General features: G+C 31.2%; 3 protein-coding genes across 3 annotated transcripts; 1 reads left to right on the top strand and 2 right to left on the bottom strand.

The window, feature by feature from the left end:
• Positions 1-1,070: 1,070 nt before the first annotated feature.
• On the bottom strand, positions 1,071-5,543 carry LOC126673041 (syntaxin-22-like). The gene is made up of 7 exons (XM_050366992.1): positions 5,068-5,543; positions 4,885-4,978; positions 4,390-4,529; positions 3,273-3,347; positions 2,383-2,540; positions 2,161-2,261; positions 1,071-1,473 (listed from the first exon to the last, which is right to left on the bottom strand). The coding sequence occupies exons 1-7, from the start codon at positions 5,526-5,528 to the stop codon at positions 1,408-1,410; spliced, it is 1,095 nt and encodes a 364-aa protein (XP_050222949.1). The 5' UTR covers positions 5,529-5,543; the 3' UTR covers positions 1,071-1,407.
• Positions 5,544-6,305: 762 nt separating this feature from the next.
• Positions 6,306-8,982, top strand: LOC126673043 (binding partner of ACD11 1-like). The gene is made up of 5 exons (XM_050366993.2): positions 6,306-6,454; positions 7,053-7,156; positions 7,379-7,454; positions 7,999-8,082; positions 8,163-8,982. Exons 1-5 carry the CDS (start codon positions 6,449-6,451, stop codon positions 8,700-8,702), a joined length of 810 nt encoding a protein of 269 aa, XP_050222950.1. The 5' UTR covers positions 6,306-6,448; the 3' UTR covers positions 8,703-8,982.
• Positions 8,983-9,527: 545 nt separating this feature from the next.
• LOC126671617 (probable calcium-binding protein CML18) lies at positions 9,528-10,711 on the bottom strand. Its single transcript, XM_050365399.2, has 2 exons — positions 10,467-10,711; positions 9,528-10,386 (listed from the first exon to the last, which is right to left on the bottom strand). Exon 2 carries the CDS (start codon positions 10,258-10,260, stop codon positions 9,721-9,723), a length of 540 nt encoding a protein of 179 aa, XP_050221356.1. The 5' UTR covers positions 10,261-10,386; positions 10,467-10,711; the 3' UTR covers positions 9,528-9,720.
• Between the last annotated feature and the right edge of the window lie 5,040 nt (positions 10,712-15,751).

The following is a 15,751-nucleotide window of genomic DNA, read 5'->3' as shown; positions in this document are numbered from 1 at the left end:
ATAGTGCTAGAAAATAATTCTAACGCTAAAAACTTAACTAAACTAGTTTTTTGTAATAATTTAGCATTAATAAGCATATGCCAAATTTTAACATCTAATTAAAATTTATTATTAATTACAATTTTTCTACTCTTATGTTTTGCATTATTTATTTAAATTTTGTTTTTATATTTTTTTTTAACTTTTATGCATTTTTGATTCTTACAATCTTGATTGATTATTTTTTTAATAATAAACCACATGCCAACAAATTAAAATAATTTATAGTCCGTCGATTCTCTTAATGAATTTTTTAGGAGCTCACTATTATAGCAAATAAAAAAATAAATTTATATCAAAATGATAAAAAAATTAATAGATAATTATCATAATAAGTAATTATAACACCTAGTTTAATTTTTTTTGCACCGGAGATAAAATTAGAAAGTTGTATTAAATATAATATTTTACTATTTTTATGTCAAAACAGTTGTACTTTATTTTGCTTTCAATGTTTTCATTGATTTAAAACTAAATATTATTATTATTCAGGTTGAGGTATATGACGATTAAAATAATGCAAGGAAATATATTATAGATAATTTCCATCAGTTTTCAAAAATAAATAAATAGGTGGTTTTTTCAACTTGCAAATTTATGAGAATACATGAAACATATTATAGGTAATTTATTTAAATTATAAGCATAAGAAAATTATCTAATAATAATTATTTATATCACAAAAAATAAACAAATAGATGGTTTATTTAATTTGAAAATTTATAGAAAATCTCTTTTGAACCTCTCAATTATGTCAAATATATAAACATATAGATAGATTGATATAAATTTCTGATTATTACATCTCAAGTGGCCACCCAACTTATTTTATTATGTATGTAATCCTTATTTTCATTTGACAAAATCAAAATTATCATGAAATTGTCATGACGCTAAACTAAAGTTTTAGGCTTTTATATAGAATTCAATTTGGCACAGCACGGCACGGCACCACATTTAATGATGAAAACAGCGCAGAAGTAATATCAGGAACATTTAAATTATTCAATAAAATTTAGAAACAATTGAGATACAAATTAAAGTTTAGGTATTGTCTAGATAAAAATGATAGTTTAAGGACAATTAGTGTCGATTACCCGTTTATTTTATAGTAACATTGACTGGGTACTTCATTTACACCAAAATTACATTTACTTCATTGTATGATTAGAACAGTCAACAACACAGTAGGGATCAAGCCCCTAGCGATAACCAATTTTGTACATTAATGATGCTTATCTGAATCCTTGCCATAACTGAAACAGCCTTCCGTGTGCCGCGTGTTTAGGGTAGAAAACCCGAGCTCATGTCATGATCAAGGAGTTCACAAAAGTAGATCTTACCTTAAGACCACGGTAAAAGAACGGCTCAAGCCACGACAACTATAACAACAATGATCAAAATAATTCCAAATATCACAAGGAGCAAACAGAGCTGCATGAGAAAAGTTTCACGTCACTTGCTTTTCCAAAGAAATTTTAAAGAAGAAAAGGACAATAAAACTAAAGGAAATGTCTGAAATTCGCGTCGATGTATAATCTCAACTCACAATTCTGACATCTAGACTTCAACTGCATTAAATGTTAGAACATTTTCAACATGATTTATCTCCAAAGTAACAACTAAGAGCATAAAGCCATGCACAAAAATGAAATTAATCCCAACAACAGCTATGTTATTGAACCGATGTTAAAACAGCGATAGTGTCAAAAATTGATTCTTCACCTAGTTGCTTAACATGACAGAATTTAGAACTTAACCGCTTAATGTTCAACTCAATCAGAAGTTTTTCAACTGTAGTATTAGATAAAATCAATGGAATTTTCAAATGTAAGAAACTTAAGCGAACCCTGGGCAATTAATTACTTCGAAGCCTCCACAAAGATTGATGTGTGGATCATAATACTGCAGAGACTTGAGCTAATTTTAGCTCTTTCCATATCATTTTTCTCTTCTTGGTTTCAGTTAGCATTCCCGTTATTAAGCTCTAATTACAGATTACAGCTAAATCTACATGCCAAACAGAACTTAATGCATTACTGATTACACTGACATAAGCATTTGAAGTGAGAATGGTTTGAAGTCTACATGAAGAAACCAAACAAGCTAAAAAAACTTTACCAGGGATGAATTAGATTTTTGGGTCTTGGAAGCTTGTCTAAGATGGGAAGTAGCTTGCACGGTGGCAGTATGAGAGTTCTCAATGTTAGAACCAATATCATCTGCAGAGGTACATTTTCAAATAACGTATTGCAGAAGAAATAAATCTCAAAGAAACACAAGAATGGAATTCTAAAAGCTGCGAACCAAAAACTGTTTTCACAAAAGGTAAGGCATAATTACCGATCATAACTCCTTGCTCATGCACCAAAACAGCTAGATCTTTGAAAATCTCATTTACTTCAGTAATCTGTTGCTGAATCTCTTTAATTCCCTGCTCTCTTTCTTCAATAAGAGCTTCATTAAATACAACCTCATTGTCCAACAGTACAATCTCTTGTCTGCATAAATACATTATAAATTCAAACTGTTTCAGCACAGAAACTTAGCGGCATATTACTTTAGAAAGATTGTTTCTTTTTCTAATTGACTTAAGTTTGACCTCTATCCTTGAGAGATATGCACATTAGTCAATAATCGTGGCAACAAATTTGTTAATAATTAACATGAAAAGCCTCTCACTTTTCATGTCACCATGCATGTCAAACCAATCGGGTACTCTGCCTAATTAAACAGTTGATACTTACCTATTATTGAGGCTAGTGTTTTTATTTTGATTCACAATTCCTTTTTACTACGCTTTAAGAAACAGAATGATCTCATTCATACACACATGTGCAACTCCCCAGAATCGCATACATTGTGTTTCATGAGAATGCATTACAGATAGCAATTTACTTAATTTCTGATGAAGCATTACAAAGATAAAAAGAATGTGCTTGATAGTTTTAATAAAAGCAAACGAATCATTATATAAAATGAAGTTCCCTTCCAAGGGATATTAGGGATCACTACAAGCCACTAAACTCTGCTGCAAGATAGGGAAACATAATAACAAATTTACCCACATGAATTCTGAAGTAATCATGCAAACAAAAGAATCAACCAAAAACATTGTAGTGTTGACAGGTTTTGCATCCTTTGAATGTCGAACAAATAAGTACGAACAATCAATTACAGGGAACAAAGGATATACGAATGAGCAAGAAATAGAGGATAAGGACATTACTCGCCTTTTAGAATCCAGAAGAAGGGACTGCTGCTCTGGAACCCTAGATGAACTTACTTTTGAATCATAGGCATTATAGCTGCACAGTATTCATTAGCAAAATTAGATGAAGTTCAGAGGTGAAATCAGACGTCTAAAGTCACATCACATGCAAACAAATTTTTAACAAGAGATATTAAATAAGTTTCAAAAATAAGCAAGATTTGATGGTTGTTATAACTTATAAATACAGAATTTTCCATCGTACTATGTGCTTAATGCCCGCAAATCAGTTGCATAAAGGCAATTGACTTGCGACTCCTAATAATATCCATCATATCATAAAATGAAGTGCGTAACACAATTACACATTGTACAGATCAAGCGAATAGAGACCACTGTTATGGAGTCATTAGTTTCAGCCCTTACAGTAAAGAACGGTAAATTTTTTATCTGAAAACAACAATGTCTAATGTTAAAGCAATTTTGATGCAAAAAGACAGGTATCAACTACTAAGTCATATTGATAGCTAAGTTCCAACTTATTTTAGAATAATAAACAGAAACAACCCCAAAGTATTTATTTAAACTTGACAGGTGAATGTCAACAAAGGAGTGGACACACTCATTAGACTTTTCCTTCCAAACTAGGAAGAAACTAGTAGGCTCCAATGTGAGACATCTTCGTGTCCAAATATTTTTGGTGAGATAAAACCAAGATAGAAAACAAAGATGTTTTTCCATCATTAACGATTTTCTGGTTGAAGTGCGCCAAAACATCTTAGATTTTGGACTTCTTTTAGTTTGGCTAATTTGTACATTTCACTAGGAACATCCAAAATTAGTTTGATAAAGTTTTGGGTCTGCAACCACAAAGATGTCAGCTGAGATTTTGAAAAATATCTTGTGAAAATGTCAAAGAGTAGCACTACTTCCATGAATTCTTCCCAAAGACCCAACTTAAGCTGTATAAATGTAAATTGGTAATAGCCTTCTCAACAGCGTGCATTTACTGGCAATGCCATATGAAAGATCGACGTATGAGAAACAATCTGGTAATACTTACAGAAAACATGCATTAATCATTACCAAATCAATCAAACACGTTGTATGATTATTATGGTGTGTCTGGCAACAGTTACCTGGATGGAAGAATTTCTTTGGGAACGAAAGGGGCATACGTCGTCTCCCTCTCTGCTGCAAGCCTTTGTGCCTTCTGAAACTCATTAAGAGCTGTCCTAAACTCTTTTGCAAGCTTAGCATCGTTAATCTTTTTGACAGGCTGCAATCCAAATAAGAAGTTCCAGTATGTACGGAATCGGGAATCCAATATTACAAAAGGAACAGTGTTTTTACCAATTGGGAAAAAAGGAATTGAAGTCACTACTGGACTAAATAAGGCGAAGTTAACACTTTTTAGCGAAACAGCGGATTCCACAGAAGAATCAGGCAACAATTACCAGGGACCAGTTTGAACTAATTATTCAATAAGTTGATTGTTGGCAGTCTGTTGCATTTTGTATTACATAAAATTATCTCTTACATTTAGGAGCCTGTCTTAAACATCAAACTCCCTTAACCTGCTTAACAGAACCCTAAACAATCAAAATATCACAAAAAAAAACATGTCCACTTACACTAACTTCTTCATGACGATCAGTTTCACTAGCTTGTCGAAGTTTAGCGGAAGTATCCTTCACCAATTCACCAATTCGTAGCCTGGTCTTGTGCCTGCACCAAAACACAAGTACCCAGTAAAAATAAACATCTTAAAGCATCAGAATTCACAATAATTAAGGAAAATAATTGAAATACTTAACAGTTTTTCACGGAATTCGATGGTGTCTTTAGGAGTGCCAAGAGAACTAACGAGACGATTAAAAGAGTAAATAGCTGTATTAATTTGAAAAATCCCGGCTGCAACAAGCTGAGATGAGTCTTTTGGTTGCTGCTGACTTTTCAAGAACGGCCTTCCTGCTTCAAGATCCTGAAAACTCATTCTTGTTTGATGTAATTTCAAGAATTCGGAGAACAAAAGAAATTCGGAGATGGATTCTTTCCGATAATTTCTACAAATTTTGATCCACAGAATTGGAATTGGAATTGGAATTGGAATTGGAGTTGAACTGAAGTTAGTTGTGGCTTGTAGCAGTTGTGGCTGCTGTACCGTCCAAGTCAAATTTACGAAGAAGTTTCTTAGTGGGTCCTTGCCTTTTTTTTTTCTTTTTAATTCTGAATCACATTGGAATAAATTTGTGTAAAATGACCGTTTCACCCTCATATATTTAATTTTCAGTACGCTAATTTCCTACAAATTAGTGATTAAAAAAACGAATTAGACCGGAAATCGACCAGCTGTCCCTCCGATTCATCCTAAAAATTAAAAATCCAATTGAACCGTGTTCGGCTGGATGCAACCGGTGGTTCATCCGGTTAGTCAATTCAACCGGTTGGTCCCTAACTGTCTAAATTTTATTTTTATGATTTAATTTACTCAACCAATTCGACCAATACATTGCGACCTTTCCTAGCTAACATAGCAGTCAAAAGGTTAAAATGAATTCTAAGAAGTAATATTATTGTTTATACGTCTATCATATTTTTAATTGAATTTTACTGAAATGTCAAAACTGTGAACACAGTTAAAATATAAGATTAATGTAGAAAATTTAAAACAATCTGTCACGATGAATAAACACACACAAGTTCAGGTAGCTTTTAGCAACTAAACCATTCACTTATTTTAAACAAATGCCACATCAGATTAAGCGGTCCAAACATATTCAGGTAACGTGGCACTTATATAAAAACGCAGATTAATTTTCTTTAGATTTTAAAAAATCAAACCTCGAAAATGAAAGCCACGTGACCTTCTGGGCGTAGTTACCACGTCAATCTCAATTTCTATTCACTGCGGACAAAGCCATCTAAGCTTATCATCATACTGCTCCTTATCACGGTCAGTCTAGATATCATTTATTTTCCTCACATCAAACGACGTGGAATTCATATAGAGCCGGGTAGTATGATACTATTATAGAGCTTAGTACATAAAATAATTTTATCCTTCCTTAACATCGGGAATGATAAAATGAACTTAAAATTAAATTAAAACCGTTTTTTCTTCTAAATCATCAAAAGAAAATTAAAAATTTGTGTTGAAGATTTTGATCTGTTGGTTACTTTCTGAAATCACTCTCCATGGCGGTTAGTTGTTCTTAATCAATTTTTTAAATTAAAGATTCAATTTATTTTATAATTTTATAGAAATTGTGCTTGATTTTGTGTTTTTAGTATAATAGGTTGTTATTGGAATTGATGAATGATAAACTTAGGTTCAATTGTTTCTGGATCTTATTAGATGTTGGATCTTATTTTATATATATATATTACATTTGGTGATGCTGTGATTGAAATTAAACTATTCTGGCTTAGTTTTGATGATAATCTGATGATTAGAAGTTATAATTTGTTGAATGGAATATTCGATTTTATGCTTTTGATCAGCATATGGTAATCCGTATCTCGAAACAAAAGATCGAAAATGATATAGCTACTATCATAGATGTTGCTCCAGTTATTGATAAATAATGAATATAAACAATGAATTAATGAAGAGCTATGGAAGTGGTTTTGTTGAGTTTCTATATTATTTGTTGATGAATTCGCTTCACGGAATTTCTAGCGATATCTACTTGTAATTTATTGTGCATTTTATGATTCTTGCTTGTAGGTTGTTGTTTTCTTTCAGGTTACAGGTGACATGAGTATTTACTTTTGTTTGTTTTCCTACGTGTGATTACAGATAGCAACAGTGAAAGTCGGCAATGTTTCCTTAGGTGCGACAGAGCAAGATATAAAGGAGTTCTTCTCTTTTTCTGGTGAAATCGATTATGTCGAAATGCTTGGGTTGGTACTTTTTTTGGGTTCTGTTATGTAGTTTTACTTTCTATTATTGCTTTATTTTCATGGGTTACTGCTTAGTGGGTGAGAGCAAATTTTGGAGTGTTGAGATCAGGGTAGCCTTTCTCATGGCCTTATTTGTCACCAACCAGAATGTATTCGTAGTTGTTTGCGAATAGTAAATATCATAGGATATCTCTTAATATTATCTTATGATGTCTTTTTCAGTGACAATGAGCGGTCTCAAATAGCATATGTCACATTCAAAGATCCACAAGGGGCAGAGACTGCAGTTTTACTTTCAGTATGCTAATTTCTCAATACCTTCCCAGCTCTTACCTTTCCTGTATTTTCCTTATTTATTCATTTGGTTTGGTATGTTAATTTAGTTGTGGCAGTATACAATCTCAATTATATGTGCACTTACAATCTCAATTTTGTTGTTTACTTAAAGTATGTCTAGGTATGGAGAGCTCGGTCTTTTAGATTAGTAATTCAACATTTAAATTTGCTTGCTATTTGCATCATTCTAAAAGCTGCTAGGATTAATTAATCAATTCTTATAACCTTACAGCTAGTTGTTAGATGCTTTTCACTTAGTTATTAGCTTTCCCTTTTTATTGTTTCTTTTTTCGTTCAAAAAGAATTGGCTTCTGCCATAGTGCTACCGTTTTTGGGCACCATACCAAAATGTACGGCTGTTTGAAGAATTAAATGCATATAAGTGCCATTGTTGTTTGTTTTCACATCTTCATTATCTCTCCATTTTATTTTGTTGGTTCTGATAAATTTTATGTGATTTACTTTTGATGGTTTCTAGTCTGATTAATCTGCTTGGTTTATATCAGGGGGCAACTATTGTTGATCAGTCAGTTACCATTGAACTAGCTCCAGATTATAAGCTGCCAGCTGCTGCTTCAGTCCCCACAACTGTAATAACAATAGTAGAGTTATTAAGACTTGCATTATAATATTGTTAAGGTCCTGCTAAATTCCAATGCTATCAACGCAGGCTACCGAGAACAGTGCTGCATCTGGTGCTGGATCTGCTTTCCAAAAGGCCGAGGATATTGTAAGCAGCATGCTTGCCAAAGGCTTCATTTTGGGAAAAGACGCAGTCGGTAAAGCAAAAACATTTGACGAGAAGCACCAGTTCACTTCTACTGCCACTTCTAAGGTAGCGAGTCTGGATCAAAAAATCGGACTGAGTGAAAAAATAAGTGCTGGTACAAGTCTAGTCAATGATAAAGTGAAGGAAGTAGATGAAAAGTTTCGAGTTACTGAGACAACCAAGTCAGCATTGGCAGCTGCTGAGCAAACAGTCAGCAATGCTGGATCGGCCATCATGAAGAATCGTTATGTTTTAACCGGGGCAACATGGGTTACTGGTGCATTCAACAGAGTTGCTAAGGCCGCAGAGGAGGTAGGACAGAAGACAAAAGAGAAGGTTTTGGCCGAGGAGGAACAGAATCAAGTGGCGCAAGGTTATACCCATATCCACGAGACTGATTCCCCGAATATGAGTGAGCAAATGTCAAGGAGCGCACATTAATAATATGTGGCTCGTCGATTACCTCAAGACCATGTAGATATCTTCTTAGGGATTTGGATCTTATCGTATGAACATTATCTGTTTTTTTTTTTGGGGTTTCCTGTTGGTTTGGAAGTAGTTAGTACAGAACATTGTCATGCTGGGCATTTTCTCTTTACGAGATATAGCCAGCAGTCCAACTCTTTAATGTTTTTCATAATATATTTAAAGCACAAATGGACATTGTTGTGCAAAAACTGTTTGAAAAATATATAAAATTTGGTTGATTCCTTTGTTTGTATTTCCTCTGATTTTCTTTGTTTTGTTATCTGTTCTGCTATCTTATCTTAGTCATGAGTGCTGCTGCAATCTAAAATATAAAATCTTGGAGAAGGAAAAAGGATTGCACAGATGCAAAATTTAGAGTAAGATCACTGTAAAAAAAATCTTATGTTCTAATGTTTCATTTTTCTTTCCCTACAGGCTCATAAAACTCCAAAATTTTGTTTTATAATCTCATAAAAATTTATTTGCATTGTTTTTCGTTTTAGCATTATGTTTTTAGAAGAAATATTGTGAAGGTCACCGTACTTTTTATATTTTTTATTTTAGTTATCATACATAATTTGTTTCATTTTAATGATTAAATTATAATGCTATTCAACAAGAAGGATTTTTATCACTAAAACTAAAAGAGAATGTAACGTTGATTTTCAGTGTATACTTAAAATATTAGGTATAGTTTGACATAAATAATCAAAAATTGATTGCCATATACGAATAATTTGGCCGGAAATCACTTAAAACTTTTCCGATATCACAAAAATCGTAGATCAATGCCTAAACTGAGATTGCAAAATACACTAATCCCCGGAATCAGTTACCCCTGAATTAGCACAGCAAGTATGGTGATCATGGATACAACAGACTCATCAAGCTGATACAATTAGTTTCACAACTAAATGATATCTATCAGCACAGGCATTGATTATTACGAAAATTCAAACACAAAACATCAACCAAATTTCCCTAATAATCTTCAACGCCAAGAATTATCAAAAGCAGCGGAGGTAATAGCCTGAGCAAATTCCTGAAAATCAATACATCCATCGCCATCCGTGTCCGCTTCCTTAATCATCCCTGTCAACTCCTCCACCGTCAACGCATGCCCTAATTTAGCCATCGAATGCGCCAACTCCGCCGGAGTTATATATCCATTCCCATCCCTGTCAAACATATTGAATATCTTCTTCAGCTGATCTTCCGTATACGGCGACTTTGTCTGAACTAGGTCAGGCTCCACCACCGCTATAAACTCTGAAAACTCGATCAAACCGTTGCTGTTCTTGTCCGCCTTCTGTATCATCGCTTCTAATTGATCTTCACTCGGTTTTAACCCTAGTGATCGGAGTAGCGAGCCAAGCTCGAGCTGTGTTAAACTGCCGTCCTTGTTTCGGTCGAATGACCGGAATATTTCACGGAGCTCAGTTAGTTGCTCGTCGTCGAGTTTTACAGGTTCTTTTCCGCAATCCATTATTTTTTCTTGATTTTTGTCCAGAAATTCTGAGTTTTCTTGCATTTGACGTAACTCAGTTAAAATTTTCTTCAATCTTCTGAATCAACCATACCAGATTTTTCAAGAATCAAGACTGAAATTCTTGTGAAACGTTTCTTAATCAAGAATCTTCTACCTAAATACTACAAACTATATCCAAAATCGTTCAAATTAACCCCAGAAATCAAGAAAAACAAATTGAAATTAGAAACAAAATTTTCCTTTCATACCTTCAAGATAATTTCCTGTAGATATTCAAATTCCCCATAAAGACCTTCACATGAATTCACACAATCCATATTGACTCAAAAATGTAATATAGTATTAGATGTGGAAGTTTTATTTTTTTGGATTGTATGATTAATCTTCTCTGTATTTTGTCTTTAGGTTTATCGAAATTCAACGTTCTTGATCCTTTGAACTCGTTTTTGGGCTATAATTATGGATCTAGATAAATTTGCCTACGTGCATATCGTGACCAGTGGAATTTCCTACCTAATATGTAATTAAATATTGAGCTAGGTGAATGAAAAATACTATTGCAATCGTCATATGTTTGATGAATGTATAGAAAGGTGGTTGCATTTGATTGTCCTATGCAATTTAAGAAAATATAATTAATTAATTTGAATCCCTAAAGTTTGGTATATTGCACTAGTTAGTCCTTCACAATTAAAATACACTAAAAGATCCTCAGTTTTACAATATTATACTGAAATACCATTTTATAATCAATTGTTAGTTAAAAATGTACTCCCTCCGTCCCACTCTAATTGACAAAATATGGAGTTTTTGGTGTCCCATTCTAATTGACAAAACTAACATAACTATAATTTTTTCCTTTAATTTTCCATCTTTACCCTCATTTAAAGTCATGTCTCTTATGGAAAAATGGTGAATATTTAATGAAAATTTGACTAATATACTAATAGCATTAATTAGCTCTATTATCAATAGAAGGGTATACAAGTAACTCTCTATGTCATTTATTAGTTTGTATTGGTTATTGTAATTTAGTTATTTTATCAATTAGAGTGGGACGGAGGGAGTATATCATATGCACCTTAAGGTTTGAGAAACTATATTAACTATTAATTTTATTTTGATATTATCGCCAAAATCCAGTTGTCTAAGGAACCAAAACTTCAAGGGAGACCGCCTCCTCGGTTAATATGGTAAACTGTTAAAGATAATCCCACATTGCTTAGGAGAACAAATATAAATGAGTTTATAAGTGTAAAGGTTCAGCCACCTATTAACTAGTTCTAGTTATTAGGTCATTATTGAACCTAAACACTCTCATAAGCATGTGGGTGGATTGTCACATTCTCACCAATTAATAATTAATTACTCCCGCCAATATTTCTAATATGGTATCAGAGCGGGTCTGGCCCGGGATCTTAATTTGCCGGTTGTCCGTCTGGATGTCCAGTTTCAGCGGCCCGGTCCGGTGTTGCCGCTGCGTATTAAATCAAAAATTTCAGTGGGTCTGGCCCGGATTCTTAATTTGCCGGTTGTCCGTCTGGATGTTTATTCCCAGCGGCCCGGTCCGGTGTTGCCGCTGTTTGTTAAATCAAAAAGTTTCAGTTTCAGGGGGAGTCAATTTCAAGTGACAACCGGATGTCCAGTCCCGGTTGCACTTGAGGGGGAGTGTTAAAGATAATCCCACATTTCTTAGGAGAACAAATATAAATGAGTTTATAAGTGTAAAGGTTCAACCACCTATTAACTAGTTCTAGTTATTAGGTCATGGTTGAACCTAAACACTCTCATAAGCATGTAGGTGGATTGTCACATTCTCACCAATTAATAATTAATTACTCCCGCCAATATTTCTAATAGTAACTTCGATTTCCGTATCATATTTATTATTCATATTGCATGTATAGTTGCATATATAGCATCTCATGTAATTGAATTCGTGAGATCTGCTGGGCCATTTTCAGAGTTAAAAAATGGAAGTGGTCTCGTGCGATGGGTCAATTACTCTATTATATGTCTTTATCTGATATAGTTGCGAATGACCAGACAACCTCACTATGATTCAATTACTTATGTATTTGGTTTCTTTCTAACTAAACTATCGAAGAAGTCTTGAATCAAAAGGAAGATGACATAGAATACAGACTAGGAGTTGTTCTCTAGCTTTTAGCAAACGATTTCCCATTAAAGAACGATTGAAAAGCGGGGTCAAAGCCCTTTTCATTGCACGTTGTGGGCCGCAAAGCCCTTTCATGACGAAGTCATTAAAGACGACTTTCGAAAGTAACTTAGCCCCTTCACCTCTTTTCTCAAAAAAGACGATGTGAGGGCAAGTCGATCAAAGTCAGAGCAAGGAAGGAATGTTTACAGTTATTGTAGTACGACTTTTCATTTTCTGTTCGCTTTACTTTTTTAACACATTTAAACGTCTAAATTTAATATGATAAAAAAATATAAATACAATTGAAACTTCATTAATTAAAACTCGATTATTTAATAATTTATCTAAGATTACATTTTGGTCGGCCATACTCAAATAATGTTCCATTTAATTATTCGCCAAAATTAGAAGACAATACATTTTCTTAAATTAAAATTATTATTTCTTATATAATACATAATTAAGTTATTTTTCTATAAGTCTTCATAAAGAGAAACTTAATTATGTTTTCTTCTTCTGTTGAAATCAATGTCCATAAACTAGTAATGAATAATATATAAATATATTGAACGATTAAATATAAAAAATAAAATGGGAGATTGAAGGGGGCTTTATAAATTGGGTATTTCATTTAAAAGTAGTTATTTGATTATAAATTTTTCTATAAATTAATAAAGTATTAATTAATATATTAATTATCAATTTAATGGTTGATTAATATCTTGCTTAATCGATAAATTTTGGTGGTCCTACTGGCATTAATTTATAGAGTTCAACTATAGTAGAGAAAAATAAATCTCTTATCAATTGTTTTAATTTTAATAACAATTGGTGTATCATCTTATAATTTATTTGGATATAGAAAAGTGTATATATTTTGGTAAGTATGTATTAATAATGCTAACATATTCATAGTTTTTCATGGGACAAATTAATAAACAAAATAAAAATTATAATACATATTTTATAAAAAAAATAGAAAGAAATAAAATTTTAGAAAGAAAAGTATATTTAAACAATATAATTTCTTTTAAAGTTTTATTTTGATAAAATGTGTTTTAATATATTTTTAAAATATTAAGGTTCAATTATTGTAATATCTCAAACTTCATCTTGTGTATTAATTTTTAAATTATAAAATTGTGAAAAATTAAAGGGATTTTTAGTGTAATGTAAATAATATTGAAAACTATTTAAATATTTTTATCAAATATCAAGGACTAACAAGTGTAATATGTCAAATTTTAGAAATTAAAAATAACTAGCTCTTAATTCTACATCTATTCAACCTTTTCATTTTTCTTTGCAATTCCACTCCGGCTTTGTAAAATCACCAATTTTACTCTATTTTGCATTTTCGACTTTCAGTTATATTATAATGGTAAATATATGAAATATCTCAAAATAAAATAGTGTACAATCTTTTTTAAAGTAATGAAGGAGTTGAAAACAGAAAAAAAAAATTAATCTTAATAAGGGTAAGCATAATATTTCGACTTAAAATCTAACGCACACGGCATAATTTTCTTCGATTGGAATAAAAGTCAATATTTCAAAATTATACACGAGGATGTACAAAATCAAATTAAAAAATGAAATGAAAGCGAAAAATTTAGCCCTATTTAATATTATAAAAAGATTATCTTTTAATTTAATTTTAAATATTAAAAAATTACTTAAATTTTAATATATACGAATCAAAATAAATAAATTAAATAGTATATTTGATCAAAATAAGTTTGAAGACGCCTAATCATACATATAAAAAGAAGGCTAAATGACTAAAAAATGTCAAACGTTTTATAAAAATTTCAACAAAGTCCAAACCTTTCAATTTTATCAAATTTATCCGGAAACACATATTCGATTCAATAATGTCCAACTATGTAATTTCACTCATGTGGCCACATCTGCGCCATATAAGAAAAATTTATGTAGTTGGACATAATTGAAATAAAATCATGTGTTTCAAGATAAATTGAATAAAATTAAAAATTTTAGACTTTTATAAAAATTTTATAAAAAAATTATCCTTTTTTAAACATTTGGCCTAAAAAGAAATGCGTAGGACATGCAATTGGAAATAGCTATTTGTTTTATATGTTAGTTTTGTAGTGGTGGTCTTGTGAGTTCATTGACTTCATTTATTATTAGAGAATAGCAATAATTAAATATAAAAAGAATAGGGATATATATATATATATATATATATATATATATTATATATATGCATACATATTTATACATATATGCATATATATGTATATTTATATGTACATATGTGTATATATATATATATATATATATATATATATATATATATATATATATATATATATATTTACATACAGATATATATATTTACATACAGATATATATATATACACACATACAGATATATATATATACACACATACAGATATATATATACATACATATATATGTATGTATATATATTAGATACATATATACATATATATATTTATACATACATACATTTATACATACATACATACATACATACATATATATCTATATAATTAGAAAGGGAAAGCGGTTATAACAAAATGAAATCGATAATTTTAACAAAATGTTATCCAACGCTTATACTATTTGACCTACAACTTGTTGATAAATAGTATTATATTATATGTAATTGGAAAAATAACTTTTTATATTATAATTTCAATTATTTATTAAATAAATTTTAAAAAATTTAAACTACGTAACCCATTAATTTTATAAATTTAAAATATCCAAAGTATGTGTGTTCTACGTGAATTATTTTTAATGTTTTATCGATCGAGTTAGTAAAGAAAAACTATGTAATTTTAGTTGAATTGAAATTTAAATATAATTATTTTAGTTTGTAAAAATAAAAACAAAGTCAATTTTAAAAAAAATATATATTATTTAATAATATAATCAAAATTACAAGAATTTTTTTCCTAATTAATCCATATTTCAGATTTTTTTAGTTGTTGTTTACACATACACCATCAATTTAGCCGTCAATCAACAGTACATTGTAAATTTTCTAAATTTCATTTTCTTTTTCCGAAAGCTAAAAACTTTTATTGATAATAATGAATATTACCAAGATGAACGATTTCTCAACATATTGAGTGAACTATTCTAAAAGAGATGACGAGAGCTGTAAAAATACAGTTATCGATTAGGGCTTTACTAACCAACAAGCGGGTCACCCAAATAAAATTAGACTTGATTTTATTAACATGCTCGCAAGCTTACGGAACGTTCTAGTAGAGCCTAATCTCTGAACGTTTCATGCTAAGTGATCATTGATCTCGGTAGTCCTACATCGCAGAAGCCACCGTTGAAATAACTACCACAAATACACCTTCCTCATTA

This window comes from Mercurialis annua, linkage group LG3 (genome assembly GCF_937616625.2).
Source record: "Mercurialis annua linkage group LG3, ddMerAnnu1.2, whole genome shotgun sequence".
Taxonomy (NCBI): domain Eukaryota; kingdom Viridiplantae; phylum Streptophyta; class Magnoliopsida; order Malpighiales; family Euphorbiaceae; genus Mercurialis; species Mercurialis annua.
This window is presented reverse-complemented; position numbering and strand designations above follow the sequence as displayed.

Bases quoted from the DNA above. Each gene is read 5' to 3' on its own strand.
- LOC126673041 (XM_050366992.1), bottom strand. From the start codon at position 5,528: ATGAGGGTGAAACGGTCATTTTACACAAATTTATTCCAATGTGATTCA. The intron at 2,541-3,272 runs GCGAGTAATGTC...GTATTTATGCAG, and splicing joins CTTCTTCTGGATTCTAAAAG to ACAAGAGATTGTACTGTTGG. The intron at 1,474-2,160 runs GTAAAGTTTTTT...TTTCTCATGCAG, and splicing joins AAAAATCTAATTCATCCCTG to CTCTGTTTGCTCCTTGTGAT.
- LOC126673043 (XM_050366993.2), top strand. The intron at 7,157-7,378 runs GTTGGTACTTTT...TGTCTTTTTCAG, and splicing joins GATTATGTCGAAATGCTTGG to TGACAATGAGCGGTCTCAAA. The intron at 8,083-8,162 runs GTAATAACAATA...CTATCAACGCAG, and splicing joins CTGCTTCAGTCCCCACAACT to GCTACCGAGAACAGTGCTGC.
- LOC126671617 (XM_050365399.2), bottom strand. From the start codon at position 10,260: ATGCAAGAAAACTCAGAATTTCTGGACAAAAATCAAGAAAAAATAATG.